Source organism: Gopherus flavomarginatus, chromosome 2, assembly GCF_025201925.1.
Source record: "Gopherus flavomarginatus isolate rGopFla2 chromosome 2, rGopFla2.mat.asm, whole genome shotgun sequence".
In the NCBI taxonomy this organism is placed as follows: domain Eukaryota; kingdom Metazoa; phylum Chordata; order Testudines; family Testudinidae; genus Gopherus; species Gopherus flavomarginatus.
Window position 1 is genome coordinate 279150643 of NC_066618.1, and position 20344 is coordinate 279170986.

Consider the following 20344-nt stretch of genomic DNA (forward strand, 5'->3'; position numbering starts at 1 on the left):
GCACATCACAAAATGTATTCTGGTAATTTGACACATTTGGTTTTAATTAGTAATGCTTCACGTTATGGTAATTTATATAAATTACTAAGAAAATCTTAATATTTAGCCTTTACACTGCACTTTACTATAATATTTTTATCCAATTTGGAAGCTGTAATCTGAAACCTCACTACAGCTTCCTACTATTAAATCTTTGCTCAGTACACTTTTTATTATGTTAATTATAGGCATAGGTGTCGACTTCTGCTGGCACCGGTGGGTGCTCGACCCCCCCTCAACCTGCCCTGACTCCACCCCTTCCCCAAAGTCCCCACCCCAACTCTGCCCCCTCCCTGCCCCCTTCCAACCCCTTCCCCAAATCCCCACTCTGCCTCTTCCCCACCTACTCCCCTGAATGCATCACATTCCCGCTCCTCCCCCCTCCCTCTCAGAGCTTGTTGTGCCGCGAAACAGCTGTTTTGCAGCAGCAAGCACTGGGAGGAGAAGTGAGGACGTGGCACGCCCAGGGGAGGAGGCGGGGGGGCAGTGATTATGGGGTATAGAAATCATCAGTACACTGGGAATTAAATACCCATCTTACAGCTGCACCCTATGTGCAAGTGAATAAGCACTTGGGGATGAGGGATAGGTTTTAATTTACTGAAGGTCAACACAGCAGGTCTCTGCCAGAGCCCAGAGATATCAGGGCTGCTAGACCACTGCTCTAACTACCAGAATTCTCTACAAGCGATTTGACAATATTCCATTCAAGAAAAACCCAAACAGGATTCTGGAAATACAGTCAAAATGTTTAAGACAAATATTCTGTGGCAGAAAAGTTAAATGAAAGACTTGGGCTTGGCAGGACAGTATCTATGGACCAGTTCTATTTGTGCTATAACTAGCTAATTCCATATGTTCTCAGATTAGGTCATCTTTAGCTCTCCTTCCTCCAATGGGTGTAGTCAGTGTCAGTCCTTGTTTACAGTTAATGATTTTCTCTCTCTCACTGGTCTGAATGAATGGCACTTATGATATGATCAAGTATAACTCACTTCATGTGTCATTCTAGACATGGAAATTAACCACTATTTTGTCTAGATTAATGACAAGCCTGCAACCAGCTGTTGGGTGATCAAAGTGTACTGTATTGGCACTGTTTCTGAAGACAGTGAACCACTGTTTTCATAAATACTATAACCAGAAGCAATGAAGCTGTAGAGCAGTCTCTAAAAAACACAGTATGCTTTCTAAAATGCATTTTACAACCTTCCATGAAAAAAATAAATTGACAAAAAGAATTCATAAAACTATTCTGGCTATAATTCACATACTTGTAATGTGCTTTTGGCATCCCGCATTTGTATAAGTCATTGTCAGCCTTAAACATGAATTTCACAACTTTCCATCCATTTCCTCGCTGATCATTCTATTACAACAACTCTCCACCATATTAACTTTGTCAAGGTTATCTGCATCTCCGTGCCTGTGACAAAAGTACATAAGCTTGCATCTGTTGATTTCTGGGTCTACTTCTCTCCAATAATTTGTGCCATAATCCTTATACTATTTTATATTTTAATACAATACTAATACAGCAGTTAATCTACTGATGTTAAAGTGCATTGAGATGTGTAACCACACAAGTAGCATTAACAAACTTTGCCAAGAATTTTATCATCACCACCACTGGAAGCCAACTGCCCTCCGCCCTACATTTTCACACACAGGTATTGTTTATGGCAGCATAAAAAAGCACTTGCTGAAATGTTGATTGTATGTCCCTACTGTCTCTCAGAATAACATCCTTTAAATCACTGCTCCGCAGATTTATTTTGAAAGCAGAACCACCATTTCAGGATGATGAAACCAATCAATCCCTTCAATTATGTCATGTTTTGTTAAATATGTATGCACAATTAGCCTACACTTAGAACAGATTGTATAGTTCTTCAGGGTATGGTATTTCCTTTTTCTTACATGTTTTGATAAGCAGTGAAATAGTTAACAGTGATGTCATTTAAAGTATTATCATTGGCACCTGATTTAACACCCACTGAAATGAATGGTTTGGTTCACATATCAGAGCTGTTTCCAAACTCGCTCAGACATTGCTGCACAGGTTACACTGAGGGCATGTTTTCAAGGTTCTCTCTGCAACCATAACAGCTAGAACTTGCATGAGAATGTAATAGAAAATGAGAAAAGAAAAAAAGGAAAAGAAGAGATTCTGTAAAATAACTGACTTGCCTGTGTACCCCACTTTTTGGCTCATTCTTTACATCCCTAAGGGAAACCAATACCAGGAAACACTGTTAAGTATAAAAAAGTCACTTGTATTTCAGGTCATATATTAGTAATTGCAAACCTATTTTCAACACATTTTTACAAATAGCATGTATTTCATTTATGCATATACTAAACACGAACAAGAAAACACATTGTGCAATCCAGTTAAGACAGACTGGATATCTTTTTTCTTCTCCCCCCCCCCCCCCGGCTAAAATGAACACTACTCAACCAGTCACCAAAGTCAACTCTAATTCCCTTTGTTTGATGAAGATGTTCTTGTGGAATTAATCTTTATTTCCTACTACTTGCAGCTTCAGATTTAGCATAATTTCCCCTTTTGAAAATGGTATGTGTTAACAATTTTTGACATTTTGTTTTTCCCTCTATCATTTATGCATCACGGACCTTAAAATCTATTCTCCCCCTGAAATCCAGTCCTACCTGTGAAATCTGGGTAGTGTAGGGGAGAAGCAGGGCTGGAGGCTCTTGTGCTAGTCTCTAGATCATAGGTGGACAAACTACGGCCCACAGGCTGGATCTGGCTTGTCAGGGCTTTGGATCCAGCCCGCGGGATTGCCACCCTTGATGCTGCTGGCAACCATGCCACTCCCAGAAGCGGCTGGCACCATGTCACTGCAGCCCCTGTGGGAGGGAGGGCAGAGGGCTGCATGCACTGCCCTCACCTGCGGGTACCTCCCCCAAAGCTCCCATTCGCCATGACTCCCTGTTCTTGGCCAAAGGGAGCTGTGGGAGGGTGGTGCCTGCAGGCCAGGACAGCGTGTGGAGCCCTCTGCCCCTTTCCCCTCTTCCTTCCGCCCCCCAGGGGCTGCAAGGATGTGGTGCGGAGCCAGGGCAGGCAGCCTGAGCCCTGCTGTGCACCGCTGCCACCCCAGAGTCCAACCTGAACCCCTCCTACACCCTCCACCCCAGCCCTGTGCCCTCTGCCTCACTCTGCGTGCACCCCAGCCCCTTGCTGCATCTCGAACCCCTCCTGCACCCTAATCGCCTGCCCTGAGCCATCTGCTGCACTCCATACCCCTCCCTGCACCCCTGCCCTGAGCCCCCTCCCACACGCTGCACCCCAATGCCCTGCCGTGAGCCCCCTCCCACACTCTGCACCCCCTCCTGCATACCAATCCCCTGTCCCAGCCCTACATTCATGGCCTTGCATCTAATTTCCCCATCCAGATGTGGCCCTTGGGCTAAAAAGTTTGCCCACCCCTGGATTAGATGATCATGATGATCCCTTCTGACCTTAAAGTCTATGAGTCTGAATCTTTTTAGTGGTTTGTTGCAATATTAATTTTGAGCCTCTTTCATTTCTAGTTTCTTTAGATAGAAGACGAGAAGACTTGGAATGCAGAGAACGGGAACTGATGGCAGAAGTCAGAGAGCTCAGGCAAAACCTTACTTCACAGGCCCGAGCTCCATATCCACTACCTCATTTTCCAGACACACAGTGGACAGCTTAAGGAAGCACACTTCATACTTCAGCTGTACCGTATTAATCACTGGAATTCTAAATAGTTATGTTGTGATCAAAGAGATTGATTTTTAATTATTTATTATAAATACTTTTGGAAACAATACTTCTGTATATAAAAATAAAATACTAACTAGAAATGTTATAATTGCACACTTCTGATTGTTCTAGCCATAATGACACTTCATTCTTGATTTTTTTTAAATAAACATACTTTTTTTTTATTGTTGTACTACTGAACAGTCAATATTTGAGTACAAGGTATAATCTGATTACACCAATTCCCTGAACAATCAAAACACTGTTAAAATGATTTATTTGTCAGTAGTATTAATGGGATTCTCTTGTGATCATTTTAATGTTTTCCATCTGTCTGTTATCTGATACAGTCAACCTGTGGAACTCATTGCTGGGAGAAGTTGTGAAGGCCAAAAGTATAACAAGGTTAAAAAAAGAATTAGGTAAATTCATGGAGAATCGGTCCATCAGTGGCTATTAGCCAAGAAAGTCAAGGATGCAATCCTATGCTCTGGGTGTCCCTAAATCTCTCACTGACAGAAGCTGGGACCAGCCACTGTTTGAAAACAGGATACTGAGGTAAATGGACCATTGGTCTAACCCAGTATAGTATGAGGGTTCGGACTTCACAGACAAATCTCCACAAGAGTCAAGAGAAGGAATTAAGATCCTTAATTGCAGAGGGTCAGTTAGCAGCTCAGACCTCCTTACAGGCAGTGATTGATATGTTGGATATTGTGAAGAGATCAAGGGCAACAGCGGTGACAGTGATAGGCATTGTGGTTGCAATCCTCAGGGATCCCCAAAGACATGAACGACAGACCATCTCCCTTTTGAGGATTGTAATCTCTTCATCAGCAAAAGCAGCAAAGAGTCCTGTGGCACTTTATAGACTAACAGATGTATTGGGGCATGAGCTTTCGTGGGTGAATACCCACTTCGTCGGATGCATCATCAGCAAGGCAGCTGCTGCATTACATTCTTTAAAGGACCCCTTAGCTGATGTCCCTGGGTGTATGCACACCACAAAGAAACAGGTTCAACAACCCTATTCCAGGCTGACTCTTTCAGCCCTTTTTCTATCTTCCATGCTACGGTTCATTGGAACCTCCTAGGAAGAAACAAACATTGCATAGCATGCTAAAAATAAACTCTTCACATCAGCACCAGGATTGGGAGGGGCTGGGTGTCCAGAATATGTATCCGTCCATGACACGGGGCATATTCACAGGGCAACTAGCTGCCCTTGCCACCCTGGATGCACTCTGTTTTTTAGGACACAAGTTCAATCAGAGCTAGCATGGGTGACTCCTCATGCAGGCAATCACACCCCCTGCGCAAAGTATAGGCATACTCTATCTTTGATCCAAGGCACAAGAGTGCAGCTGCCAACAGACAACACACAGTGATGTCCTAAGTGAATAGACCGGGAGAAACACTCAACCCCGTCAGGCAGCAATCTGCTTGTGGCATTGGTGCATGTGTTACCAGCCTGACAGCTGGGCACCTACCAGACTACAGAACACTAACAAATCACCTGAGCAGGAAGTTTTCAGAAGCTCACAAATGGACTATAAAAGCCTACCATTCAGACCGTTTTTCAAAGTTGGGGTCATCTTCACATGGTCTTATTTGCTACAGAAATAAACCAAAATTGTCCCACCTTATGCTCCAGGGGGGACCCAAGTCCAGGATCTCTCTGACACATTTGTCACTCCTCAACCTCCTGCCCAGGTCTGATGCATGCAAAACCTACCAGGAATTTGGTAGGAAGGGTCAAACAGCTAATTTTTTTTCAGCATCAAATGCCTTTCTTAATACTGGGATCAGCTTTTTATTCTGTGTTGGTGGGCCTAGCATAGTGGGATCCTGGTTCATGTGGTGCTATGACAATACAAATAATAACAATACATACAGCATTATAGATGTGCATAGCACTTTGTAGGCAAAACCCTCAAGACACCAGGTGAAAGCCTGATCCCAGTGAAATCGAAGGCAAACCTAACCCTTATTTAAATGAAGCCAGGATTTCAACTATTGTCTCTGCTCCAAATGGCCTACCAGTGTAAGGGTTTTTACTCTCCTGTGCCTAGGCTTGGTTTCCCCTACTCCCTGCCTTGCTCATCTGTTCCCTTGATTCCTACAGCTACCATCTAGCTCAGGGGGGTGCAAACTACAGCCTGGGGGCCACATCCGGCCCTCTAGACATTTTAATCGGGACTTCAAGCTTCTGCTGTGGAAGGAGGGTCCGGGGCTTGCCCCACTCCGTGCGGCTCCCGGAAGCAGCAGTATATTCTTCCTTCAGCTCCTATTCATATGGGCAGCCAGAGGGCTCCTCACACTGCCCCCGCCCCAAGCACTGCCTCCCATTGGTCAGGAACTGTGGCCAATAGGAGCTGCAGGGGCAGTGACTGTGGACAGGGCAGCGCACAGAGCCGCCTGGCCACGTCTCCACTTAGGAGCCCAATGGAAAACATGCCACTGCTTCTGGGAGATGCTCGAGGAATGTGCTGCCCGGCACCTGCACCCCTGACTCTCTCCCACCCTCTGAACTTCGGTCCCAGCTCAGAGCACCCTGCTGCTCCCCCAACCGCTCATCCCCAGCCCCACCCCAGAGACCTAACCCCGCCCCCCTCAACCCCTGGCCTGGAACCCTCTCCTGCACCGAGCGCCTCATTTCTGGCCCCATCCCAGAGCCCACATCCCACAGCTGGAGCCCTCACCCCCTCCCACACCCCAACCCCCAATTTCATTCATGGCCTGCCATACAATTTCCATACCCAGATGTGGCCCTCGGGCCAGAAAGTTTGCTCACCTGAATCTAGCTGCTGCGCCCCTCAGCCCAGTCAATATACTGCTGCTAAAATCCCCTGCCTCTCTGTCACTCACTTCACCACAGGCACTGCCTCCCCCCCACCCCCACCCCCAATTTCCTGCATGAAGGGGAGCCTTCTCCTTGGCAAGGCCCTACCCAGCTCCACTGAACCCCCAACCCCCTGCTCACCATGCTGCTGTACCTGCTGTCACCGTCCCTGTCTCTTCCATGTTCCTCCGCCCCTTCTGCAGGGACCAGTCACCAGCTTTCCATATGTCTTGTGCCCCCTCTCCACATCCCTCCTCAGAGCTCAGTGCCCTCTGAGAGAGTACTGGACACAGACCCTGGCATCAGGGCCGACCTTAGCATGCCCACCGTCACCCTGGGCACACCAACTAAACATCGAGGCTAGGAGGCCAAACGTTTTGCAAACACCCTAGGGCCAGTCCGGCCTGGTGTGCTTTGGGCTTGGATGGTTGCAGCAGGGTCTGGCCTGGTTTGTAAGCTCTTGGGGACAGAGACTGGCAGTGCCCCCTGCAGCTTCCCCCATGCTGGTACAAGGACCCATGCTTTGCTGCTGAGGGCGGCTGAGCTGTCACCCGCTGAACCAGCATAGCACCACAGCCTGCCACAAACGGGCACCCTGTAGGCCTGCTAGTGACAGCCAAGCTCTGCCACTTTTCACCAGCATCGACAGGGCCCCGCAGCCAGCCAACAAGCCCCTGGTGTGTGTGTGTGGGGGGGGGGAGGGGGCCATGCCAGCCTATGGCATGGGGGAGCTGGGACAGATATAACCAGAGGGGAGGCGTGACCTGCATGGTGGGGCAGAGGGTAGGCTCAGGGCAGCGTGTTGAAAGATCTGCAGGATCCTGCTGCAGCAGGATGCTCCACCCCCCCTCCCCAGTCACTGCCCCCCCATTCCCCTCCCCCCCCGCAGCCTGGGCCCATGCCACCTGCAGGCTTTTAGAAGCAGGATTTTGTAGGCCAACGTGGAGGGAGGGGGTCATAGGAGTTGAGCTAAGTGCCTCTGCCTTGTAGCCCCCTCCTCGCAATGCCCCGCAGCCTCTGGCCTCCCAGGGCTTCTAAAACCCAGCGACAAGCACAAACCAGCGTTGGGAAGAAAGAGAGGAGGAAAAAAAGAACAGCTGCCCCGTGTGAGGATCGAACTCACGACCTTCAGATTATGAGACTGACGCGCTACCTACTGCGCTAACGAGGCGGCTGGAAAAACGGTCCCCACACCGACCCTCGAGCCCAGCCAATTCGCCTTGCAGCGCTCCCACGCAGCCCCTGCCTGCCTGCAAGGGGCCCAGCCCGGCCCTTCTCCCTGTTCGGCGCCACGGGGACAGCGGCAGGAACGGAGCCTCCCCGGGCAGGCGGCTGCTCCCCAGCAACCTGGCGACGACTCATCCCCGCCGCCTGCTGCCCTACTTCCCCCGCCCCAGGGCCCGACCCGCGGCTTCTGCAGAGCGCGGGGACCCGCCGCAGCGCCCGTCCCGGGGGCCGGCCTCAGCTCCACGTGCCCCTGCTCCCGCGCCCATGGGGCTCGCCCGCTGGCGGGGCGCTGCTGGGACACGTGGCTCCAGCGGGGGGGGACCCCGCTCCGTCCCTTTGACCGGGGCTGGGGGGGGAAGCGGTTTGCCCGACCCCTAGTGATAGGGGAACTCCAGAGCGGCTGGGGGGGGGGGGTGTCGGAAGGGAGGCTGCTCAAAGGGCAGGGGTGGGGCCCGCTACAACCCCCCGTCAATCCCCGCACGCAGCTGCAGCGTTGCACGCAGCTCCAACGGGAGCAGGGGACGTTGCTTCCAGTTACTGTTTAGAAATGTGGCGAACGCTAAGAAACGGGGTCCTGCTCGCTGAGAACAACCCGAGGTGTGTGTACAGCAGCGTCCCCCCGCGAGACGCGGCCTTGCAACGGAGGGTCTCGTGTGGGGCAGGCCCGCTGCCGGCCTCTGGGCGGAACAGCTGCTTTGGCACGTTCTGTGTCAGTCCTGCCCACGCCTCGTTGCGCTACAGGGAACCGAGGGCTTGTGCAACCCCCGTTCCGGTGTGATAAGGTAGGACACAGCGCGCTGCGCGTTAACAGAGGCTGGCTGCGCACGAAGTGCTGAACGGCCTGGGGCTTGCTGTCTCCGCTGAATCTGACACCACCCGTGCAACACAGACTGTTAGGAACTGTAGCAAAATCTCTGTGCATTTAGAACTGATGCATTCAGCTGGCACAGAAAGGAAGAATGGTTTAACTCTCCTGAAACTGGTTATTTGTGCTGCTTTAATGAGCTTTTCCCATTTTCTGTAACATAATGAGCAACGGGAAGACGATTAGATTTTTTTTAAGCCACGAGAAGCGACTTTAATGACTGTATGTGTTCAGTTTTTAACTGGATTGATTCATGTTGAGAGGGCGCTGTTTTACATGATTAATTAATTATGCTAAATAATTTTCCATCCACCTACTTGCACTTAGCAGGTCACTGAATAATTACTTTCTGGCACTTCTGATGCAGCTGCGCGTCTATGCTGAGGGCAAACTACAGTTTATTAAAGTCAAATAATCAACTGTTTCTTAGAGACCAGCACATAGTAAACTAGTGTAATAGAGCAGGCAGGAAAGACTCCAAATCCACTTCTCCTTCGGAACTTTAGGGTTGGCATCTTCCACCCATTTATTCATTAAATACAAATACGAAATCATTAATATTATGATGTATTAAGAGTGTCATTATCAATAACAAGCATATTTTGTTTTATTATTAATTTACATTAATTCATAAAGCAGCCACCACTACAGGATCTGGGCTACATTTACACTGAAAATATTAGGACCTATAATGTTTAGATGACACAGTGGTGAAAACATTTGTGCTCTGAGCCTAGCCCAGCCCCCAGAGCCCTCAACACCTTCTTTGCAAGCTCCTTATGTCTAGAAGTTAGGTCCTATCTTGTAAGTTGCTCCACATGATCTGAGAAGGACACTCATGTGCAGTAACTTGCAGAATCAGGGGCCAAAATAGTAAGTGATGCATAGATGCAGGAACTAGAGGTGCAGGGGGTGCTGCAGCACCCCCAGTTTTTATGTGGGGCTCTGCTCCCAGTCCCACACAGCAAGTTCCATCCACAGGTGTAGTGGCAGAAAAAGCATCTGTCCAATTTTGCTACCAATAGCAGCTTCCCCCATGCAAATATGGCGTTTTTGGCTACCTCTCAGAACGTGCTGTCATCTAGTGCAGCAGTAGCTAATTCGGAGGGATGAGGGCTTACCTTGAGACATTTTGCAATTGATGTTTTTGATTATTGTAGGGTAAGAATGAGAGACACTTTTGCATTCAGTGGTAGTGTGGTGTGCTGAGACACCTCTGCATTTTTATATGTCTCATTTTGTCTGTGACTAAGTCTAAAATGAAGTGAGAGCTGGGGTACTGCGGCTAGCAAATTGTAGCAAAGTAGTCCCCATTCATCAGACTTCACTAGCCCTGGACTGGTGACTGTTGCATGGATGCCTTTCGCATCCTCTGGACCAGGGGTAGTGAATATGGAGGGATAGGTGCTTGAGAAGTATCTTTCTAATTTTAAAAACTTTTTTTGTTTATATACTAGGTTTGATTTTTGTTCCAAGATGTTTTTAATAACAAGCATTTACACAATGTAATTTTTTTTTTAAAGAACTGAAGTATGCACACTTTTTGCACTTGTATTCTTTCTTCTCATCAGTCATGTTTTCTTGATTGGTTCCTTCTGGAATACAGGGCATATGTGCCCACCTCTTGCAAGAGATGCACTAGACCTTTGATAAGTAACAATTGAGAAAATGAAATCACAGAAGTTATGATGTTACACAATTTCCATTCAGTCATGCTATTCCTTCCACATGTAAAATTACCTAAAATATGAATGAGGAAAATGTTTACTGTTGTGGAAATTTTACAAGAATCATGATCCTTAGGCAGATTATGGCATGTGTTTCTGATACAATTGTATGTTTCTTATCATGTAATCCTCATTTTCCTTTTCACAGTTGACAAGTATGCGCAGTAGTCCTCCACGCTTTCTGAAAAAAAATCAATATAGAGCAATGAAATACTGATTACGTTACAAACAAATCTACATGCAAATCTTGATTAATTACTGTCAATATTTTAATCTAGTCACTGGTTTGCACATTTTTTTAAAGAGTCATATTTTCTCAAAGTTTTACCTTACTGCACCTGGATATAAAGATATCCAATTTCATTTAATTGGTCTATCAATAGTAACCATTCACCTCATTAAAATGTTGTGGTACTTAAAGATATTGATGCAGAGACACCATTACAGAACCAAACCTGTGAGATATCTTAATACCCCACTTTAAGGGTATTAAGATAACAGTTATGTGACATAATTCCACTCTTCCTGTTATCTTCACATGAGCCTAATGAGTCCATAGTACATGGGAGAAAGTTATTACCTGATTCCTTCATTAGAACAATAGCTATTTGTCTTCTAAATGCAGTATTAGCCTCTGCTGTTGTTTCTACTGAACTGATGTCTTTCTGCTGCAAATACATTTCTGCAAACTAACACCACTTCTATTTAGAAAAAAACATCATAATTACCAGAAGTGAAAGGTTGCTGGTCCAGCATACCGGTAAGAACTGGCCACCAGTAGCGGCCCGTACACAGTTGACATTACAGTGCTGCTATGGCAGTGCTTTATGCTTTAACATTGCTGCCCCCTTTAGCTCCACCCGCATCAGCAGCCCTGCCATAGGGTCTGGCAGCGCTGCTGGATGCTACCAGCAGGGCCGCCGACAGTGGGGGAGCAAAAGGGACAGCTGCCCTGGGTGCTGGCGATCTAAAAGGGCCTGGGGCTCCTGGCCACTGCAGCAGCAGCTGTCAGGAAGGACTGGCTAAGGGAATCTGGCTGCCCAACCTCACCCCTTCTGCCTGAGAGCTCACCCCTTCTTGGGGCTCAGAGCCCACCCCACACACCTTGGCAAAGACACCGGCGCAGTGCACACCAGTAATCTTTCACCTCTGATATTTACACATCAATTTGGTATTCAATACCTCTAAGATGAATGGCCCGCAGTTGTGTCCATCTCTTTGTCTGGTACGCCGAACAATTTTACTCTTCCAATCAGATGAGGATTTGCTAGTTAATCATTTGATGAAGTATCTGAAATTCATAGAGAGTACAGTAGCAGACTGTATAAATGAGCTTTTCTTCCTTCCCCTCCTTTTATTATTACAGTTTCTATACATGTTTAGCAATCCTTTCTATCTCTATTTAATTAAATGATTGCAATGACTTATTGGTCATTCATTCATTCATTCACTCACTCACTCACACACACACACACACACACACACTTTCATATTATTGTCTCACTCTTACACAATGTATCGCTTGATTTGCTGTGCCCCATGTTGCTAACACCACGTACTCACTCATGCAACATGCTACGTTCTATGAAGTAGTTAGCCAGACTCAAATCACACAAGTTCACTCAAAGTCCATTAGTAAGCATATTCAAGACATAAGCAGAGTCAGAATGGGCTGACCTGACATCTGGTGGTGAGCTGTGAGAAAGGACTTCAGGGGCTGATCTTGTTTGCATGGGCACACCCACCCTGCCTAGCATGATGGACTGCTTGCCCAAATGGTCACTTTGGCTGCAGTAGGATCCCCTGTCTCTTTGTTATTGGGGCAGGAGTAATAAAGGTTGTTACCCTGGTTATGTGAATCCAGGACAGTAGAACTGTACTTGGCATTTTATGCTGGAGGCACTCGCCCTCAGCTAAGTAGCACTCACTAGGTAAGGGATATGGGTTCCAAAACCCAGTGAATTGAGGGGGTATTAGTGCAGATATATGTACCTAGCAGCATGGATGCTGGTTGATGGTCTTTAAACACTATGCTTGCCTCTCTGCTGTGCAATAAGCAAATTTTGACTCCATTAGAAGTCTTATTGCATTCTACATAGCTGAAGTCATTGATACCTGGGTCTAAGCATTAGATCTACTGTGGGCTAGTGATGGTCTAGCACTGAGGGTCCCTGACTATCAGCTAAAATTGCTGAGTGCTAAAGTTACTGAGAGCTGTGATAAAGGGTGGGGAGCTGAAGACAAAAGTTGTTGAGTAGCTAGTAGAGAGGCATGGTTAGTGGAGTACAGCAGCTAGTGGTGAAGACTGCAGCAGAACCCCATGGAGAGGTGTGGCAGGCGGCCCCAAGGGAGCATTAAGATTGTGCCCCCCGCAAATACCTCCCCCATTTCCACCGAGGCTGGGAGGTAAACTCTCCAGATGAACTTCTGAACACTGGGGGGCTGCACTGACCAAGGACAGAAACTGGGTGAGGTGACTGTTGGGTTGCTGGACTTAAGACCCTGAGAGGAAAAGGACTGCCAAACTTACTTGGGGGTGGGTCTTTTGCTCATGGTTTGTGTTATGAATCCTGTCTGTGGTGTTTCCCCAACATAATGCAGCATTGTTTCCCTCCTTTATTAAAAGGTTTATGCTACACTCAGACTCTGTGCTTGCAAGAGGGGAAGTATTGCCTCCTAGAGGCACCTGGGGGATGGTATGTAATTGTCCCAAGTCACTGGGTGGGGGCTCGAGCTGGTTTTGTTTTGTGTTATTGAAACTGAACCCCTAGATACTGAACCCGGCCCTTGTTGCTGCCAACTCTGATGGGCAGAAGGGTTACAAGTTCAAGTACAGGCTGTTTCAATTTTTCTTTGTAGCTAACAGGAAGACATTAGTCTCACTATTGTTACTTTTACAGTGTACATGAACTCTTACTGTGAAAATATTTTCAGGAAATGTATCTAAAAAATCACCTCCAATTCCTCAGGCATGTTCTTTCATATATCTCATCTCATCACACAAGGGGTCAATAATTAACAATTCTTTTGTTTTCATCAATGCTATCTGTAAGTGTAAATATATGTACAAATTATATTGGTAATGTGATGATTTCAACAATTTTATAATGATTTCCCAAAAAACCATTCCATTAACATTTGTAATGTCTCACTAATACACAAGAGAAAAGCATATTGTGAATTAATTGATCAACTCATTGCCGACTGTATTCTTCCAAGTTACATTAACAACAGAATTTCACAGTAGCATTTTATTTTTCTTGGAATGTCAAGAGTTACATTCACATTCCACTTTTCTTTGCATGCACTAAACTCACTGAAAACCCACAATATAGGAAATTATATCACTGCTACCCAGCTGTGTTACAGATCTCTTACATAATACCACATTTAGTGCCCATAATCCCAAAGTACAATAGAAAACATCTTACCGCAAGAACCCAATGACCTGGTGCATGGTAAGGAAGCAATAATATATCATATTGAAGAATTCCACTCTGTATTCATTGAAAAAAAAATTAGAACTGCAAGTAGAGTTTCCAGTGAAGCAAATCATGAAAATGTAGATTATACTGTATTTCCCAATTTCATTACATGGATTACTATCACAGTACTCATTCCACATCAAACATAGCTTTGTAGTTGCTGTTTCACACACAGTTTAACTGACTGAATGAAAATGTGCTTTGCTCATGCTGTGTATGAAAGCCTTCACTTTCATTTATGTTGCTCTGCCTGAGAGAGTGACAGTGGAAACTACTGCTGAGATGGCTTGTACCTGTTGAAAGTCAACCAGGTTATTAACGCATTAATCATTCTGGCACATAACGAACATAATGAAGTTAATATAGACAGACATGCAAGGGATCCTTAGTGTTACAAAGAAGATATGTAAGAGAGCCATGTAAAAACAAAAAGATTTGTAATCAATGTGCTCTGTCTTACTTAATGTAAAAACTGACTAAGCTGTTCACATACTTATGTTTAATTCATGGACCCACTGAACTGTATAACAAAACTAATGTGGCCCTCAACACGTCAAGGATTGTATGTCAGATATGTACCTCCAAATACATTTCAGTGTATTTACTGCTGCCAAACATGTACAGAAATGTTGCAATTTCAGGTTTATATTGATATTTCAAGGGTATTTGGACTTAAATATGTTGTACCACATATTCATGTGATTGTTTACTTATTGATACAACTTATATACTTTCATGTACCATCACAGTAAGTGGCCTACCTTTCCACCTGCTTTCTCGACCACGCAACTCAAATATGCATCAATAACCTACAACACATGATGAAAGAAAGGGAACAATATTTGATCAATCAATCCTGTCACCATACATGTTTAGTGGTACTTAAAATTTACCTCATCACTTATCCAGCTTCTTGGTTTCAGGCAATGAAATGAAGAGCCATACAATTTGATTTTTCTCACTTTGGCCTCCAGTCTCTGTGTGTTTGCCAGTCATTACAAATCTGATTAGAAAAAAAAGGAACACATATTACATGCATGGTAATACAGTTTTCTTTTTCTCTGTTTTACTACTGTGAATGCTGCCACTTTGTACACGAAAACCTTTAACATGCTTCATAAATGGAACTATGTTAAAAACCTGTTTAAGAAAGGTGTGGTAACCAATTACCTTTCAGAAACCATTGGTCATATTCTCCATCCTCCATAAGCATGTTATTAACATTGTCATCATCATCACCACTTGTATCATTGCTTGAAACATATTGCCCTTCCATTGCTGTGACCTCATGTTTTTCCACTGTGCTGTTATGAGATACAGTGCCATCCATTTTCCCAGTCTCTTCTGAGGGTGTTTTTTGTCCAGTGTCACCAATAGCAATTTCAATTCTGATGTTTTCCTCCGATCTGCTTTCAGCACATAATGTTGGAGGCTCTTTAAATGGTTTAAAGTGTGCAATACCATACATGGCTCCTAACAGTTTCCCTGAGATGGTTTGCAATTTAACTCTCTTACCCTCAACAGTCTTAATTTTGTATAGTCCCCAATGGATAGATTGCAGCGGTCCTCCTTTTCTTGTTCTTTTTCTCGCATTCAGTAGCATAACAGTCCCCAACATCAAATGTTACTTCCCCATATTTAGAAGTCTTTTTTTTTTAGCATGTCTGTTGTTTTTCTTGTGCTTTAGAAATGTTACAAAGAGCCAGTGCAATGTCAGCACCATGTCTAGATTTCATATTTATGCTGTACTCTTTGCAGAAATCTTCCCTGAATTTATTCGTATCTGGGAGCTTTGTAAACAAACGGAGAAGGGGTGTTTGTAAAATGAAGATATACAGAATGCCATATGTACATGAAAGCAGCTGGTGCTAACACACTTACTGTGTAACTCTCTGAGACTTCTTCTGGAAACACCGGCTCATTGCAAAACATTTGTCGAAAGGATGAAATTTTTGTTGTTGCATGTACTTTAGTTTGCAAAGAAAACAAAATGGGCTCAAGGAATTCATCCTAATTACTCCCAGTGTCATCAACCATCTTCCGCCATGTTCTGTAACAAATGATGATTGACAGGTTTCAGAGTAGCAGCCGTGTTAGTTTGTATCCGCAAAAAGAACAGGAGTACTTGTGGCACCTTAGAGACTAACAAATTTATTTGAGCATAAGCTTTCGTGGGCTACAGCCCACTTCTTCAGATGCACAGAATGGAACATATATTAAGGAGATATATATACATATACAGAGAGCATGAAAAGGTCAGAATTGTCTTACCAACTCTGAGAGGCCAATTAAGTAAGAGAAAAAAAAACTTTTGAAGAGATAATCAAGACAGCCCAGTACAGACAGTTTGATAAGAAGTGTGAGAATACTTATAACGGGAGATAGATTCAATGTTCGTAATGGCTCAGCCATTCCCAGTCCCTATTCAAGCCTAAATTGATTGTATCTAGATTGATTCGTTTGTGAGGGGGGAAAAAACACACGTACAGTCTTGACTGAAACAAATTATACATAATCAAAAAGGCGTAATACAGTGAAAGTATTTTTGATTATGTGACACAGATTGTGAAGACTTTGTAGTGAGTTGCACAGTACACTCTGATATCTACTAGTATTGTAATATTCCCACCCATTCACTTACCTTTTGATGGATTTATTAGCATTTTCAGCCACGCCATTAGTTTGTGGGTGGTACGGGCTGGTGAAGCTCCATTCTGTTCCCAGTCTTTTGCAAGTATACAGGTTAAACTGAAAGAAAATAAGTTGCACAATAAACTTACATACAGACTTGTCTTAAGGAATGTTCCTTTGCCTATTTGCCATTACTTTTATGTGTAATTAGCAACAGGAATAGCCCATCTTTTAACATTACTATTGGAAACAAGTTGTTATGGGGTTTTTTGGTAGATATGAAAACACCCCAAAAAAATGTTATAGCAACCCTGACAGTGACCAACAACAGTTTATCAAAAAAAAAGTATGGTGATAGTTCTCAAACAGTTGTCAAAAACAATGTGCTTTTAATAAAAAAAAAAAAACAAAAAACCCACAAACACACAAGGGCGATGAAACCTATGTTCACTGTCAGCTATCTATGACCTGATAGTGGGGTTGAATACATAGTAAAAATAACCCAGGGGGAAAAACAAGAAAAAAACAAAAACCAAAACAGAAAGTCATTACCTTATTATTGAATTCAGGACCAAGATCTGTCAGTATCCGCTGTGGGCATACACGTCGAACCACCATTTTGTACATGCTGTTTCCACTTCCAAAAAAGTCAGCATATGAGCTGGCAAAGGCTTCCACCCATCTTGAAAGATAATCTATGGCTGTCAGTATATACCAGTATCCATTCTTTGTTGCTGATAATGGTCCTATTAAATCCATTCCCACCAATTCCCAGATCTGAGTGACCTACATGCAAGGGTACCAGTTACAGTCATACTTCACATTTTTCTTACTAAATGTTCTTAATAAACCCGTATATCATAAGCAGAGTACACAGTGTAATATGATTACAACAGCCACACAATCAGAATGTAAAGCCCACTTTTAAAAACAGAAGAAAGGAAAAACAAACAAAAAGAAGTAAGGGAATGGATTAGGAAAAAGGATACAAGAGGAAAGCTGAAGAAATATGCCCAGCCAGTGCAAAGGAGTAGTAGAGGTTATTGCTGCACTGTGCTTTGCCACATGTATGCACTGCACTTGTTTCAAAATCAAGGCCTTATTGTACAGCAATAACAGTAGCGTAGCGTAGCGTAGCTAGAGGGAGAGCGGGGAAGTGGCTGCTCCCCCACTGAGCACAAGTAGCACCTTTTCAATTTCTTGGCACCTTTTTACTAATCTAAGGGAACCATTAAAAAAACAAAAAAGCAAACAAAAAAAAAAAAACAAAAACCTCACACCCCTCACCCAGCAGTGCTCCAGTCTTTGGCAGCACTTCGTCTGCACTGAAGGTCCCGCCGCCAAAGACACCTGGAGTGAGTGAAGGGCCCACCGCCAAAGACCCGGAGCACCGCCAGGTGAGTCAAAGCGCCGCAGTGGGTGGCGCCTTTTTTTTTTTGTGAGCACTCCCCCGGTTGCCTCCACCTAGCTACGCCACTGAGTAAAAACAATGTGTCTGATTCCAAAATTCACTTTTACGCTTTTCAAGGTGCTGTCCAGATTTAATCCTTTTCCCTCTTTCTGGCAATGCAGACATCGCACAACCTAGTTTGGATGGAACAATATGATGACATTAACATTTCGTTATGGAAATAGTATTGCAAAGGAACAAAGTTGACATTTGCACACCAAATATATTTTTATATTTCTTTTTTAAATTTTGACCTTGTATTTCAATTGTAAATACCATTCTTCAGGATTTAATTTCATTACTTTATATACCCAATCGGCAATGTCTTGTGTCATCCCTGGCCAATAGTATTTTGATGTCAGCACAGTTCTTGTTTTGAATAATCCTTGATGTCCACCACGTGGACTGTCATGATACATTTCAAAGAGTTGAAGGGCTTCTTTCATGGTATGCACAACGACAACCCTTTTTCCTTTGGCAGAATGGAACAACGTCCCCTCTGTTGATCATAGAAGATGGAACACAGAGAATGACTAAGGTTTCTCGGGGGCCTGGGCCAGAGCAACAGTTGGACCCCTATCCACCCTGTCTGCCTGCTGCACCGCCCATGGCCCTAACCCTTTCGGCCTCCTCCCCAGGATCCCAGCCATGTTCCACCTAAGCTCCCTGCCATTCCACCTGCCCCACAGCTCCTTTGCTTATTTCCTACTCACCCCACACACACACACACACAGCCCCAGGACCGGAGAAGCTCTGTCCCTGTGTCATGGCCCTGGGGCTGTACCAGGGAGTGAGAGCTTCTCCAGTCCCAGGGCTGCGGCAGGGGTTCGGGTGCTGCACTTCTTTAGGGGACCAGGAGCAAGGTGCTGGGGCTTCTGCTCCACCCTGCACTTCTGCTGGAGAGGGGGTTGGGCATAGGGGCGTCCCCTGCCCATCTCTCGGCTTCTGCCAGGGCTGCAGTGGGGGCAACGTGGGAGGGCTTTTCTTGCTTCACTCTCCGGGTGGAAGCTGGGGGCCCCCCCGTTGGCCGTGGCCCCTCAGCCTGGGCCAAGTAGTCACAGTGGCTAATCCGCCACTGAGGGAGACATGATGATGAAATCAAGTGTTACACTTAAGCTATGACCAGTTATTTGCAAAGCCATTCATTAATTATAAGGCATATGCATATCAAAGACATCTCTATTCAGTATGGTTCAAAATGGCTTGAGTACAAGGAGGGGAATTTCAGTGTACGGTTAGAACTAGCTGATCTTTTTAACATTAGAAATCATTGCTCAGTGAATGTATAGTATTGTTGTCGGTGCTTGGAGCACACTGGATAGCATACTTGAGAAATGAAACAAAGTCATAGGGTTTTTTGGTAACATTTAGAATTTATACTCATTTCTCATGTAACCGCCTAATATATTTGTTGCGCCACCTGCATAGATAGCAAAGGAGATTTTCTGGAAAATTTGAATAAAACTAGTGATCCCAATCCCGGTCCCACTGAAGGTAAGGTTAACACTCCAAATAATCCCAGTGCTGGGACATCAGGACCATCATTTTACAGGCTGAAGTTTCCAGTCTAATGTGTCAGTATTATATGAAAATAAATAAATAAATAAATAAATAAAAGGATTCCTTGCCTTCCAAAGAAAAGTTGACAGCAAATGGATGCGGGTTCAGTATGCCTGCTTTATTCATTCCTTCAGGATGTGTGTTACTCCTTAGATATGCCAAAACATTTGCAATTTTTTCCTCAAAAGATTTCCCTGTGAATTGTTCACAACAGAAAACAGTTACTTAAATGGAAACAGGCAGTATCAATCCATATAAGACTCAAAGTTCAGTTAGAAGATATGAGATGTACGTTGAGGACATATAAGAAGGTTAAACCAAAAATCAACAATGCATCATTCATAGGCCAGTCACAAGACAGACCTAAGTTGCAGCTATGTGCTTAATTCTGAAGTATGTGTGGCTTACATAATATGGCTGTATTTGATCAATGCAGATCAAATGTTATTTGAGATAATGAAATCACCTACAAGATTGTAACCAAGTATATTCATAGTAACACAGGACAGGAAATAACAGCACAAAAATGTAAATAAAAAAAACAAAAACACACAAGCAGAGGTGCTTGAAGATAATGGGTTCAGAAAACAAAGGAATACACATGGAACACTCTACTTACCTGCCATAATGACATGTGTAGTACTGGTAATTTTTTGCTTGGTACAACTTTATGGCAGAAAAATAGTTTTCTGCAATTCTGAAGAATCCGAAATAAAGAAACCCCTATAACATGCACATTTCAATATCACCTCATTCTCAGCTAT

General features: G+C 44.5%; 1 protein-coding gene and 1 non-coding gene across 5 annotated transcripts in view; one reads left to right on the forward strand and one right to left on the reverse strand.

Annotated features, from left to right (window-relative positions):
• Nucleotides 1-3894, forward strand: part of TBC1D31 (TBC1 domain family member 31) — a 42529-nt gene extending 38635 nt beyond the window's left edge. For all 4 annotated transcript variants that reach the window (XM_050940678.1, XM_050940677.1, XM_050940679.1 and 1 more), the window contains one exon: nt 3598-3894. In XM_050940678.1, coding sequence (XP_050796635.1) covers nt 3598-3743 — 146 coding nt within the window. In that variant the 3' untranslated portion in view covers nt 3744-3894. The remainder of the gene's footprint in view (nt 1-3597) is intronic.
• A 3839-nt stretch (nt 3895-7733) lies between these two features.
• TRNAM-CAU (transfer RNA methionine (anticodon CAU)) lies at nt 7734-7806 on the reverse strand. Its single transcript has one exon. It is a non-coding gene; the product is annotated as a tRNA-Met (tRNA).
• Nucleotides 7807-20344: the final 12538 nt, after the last annotated feature.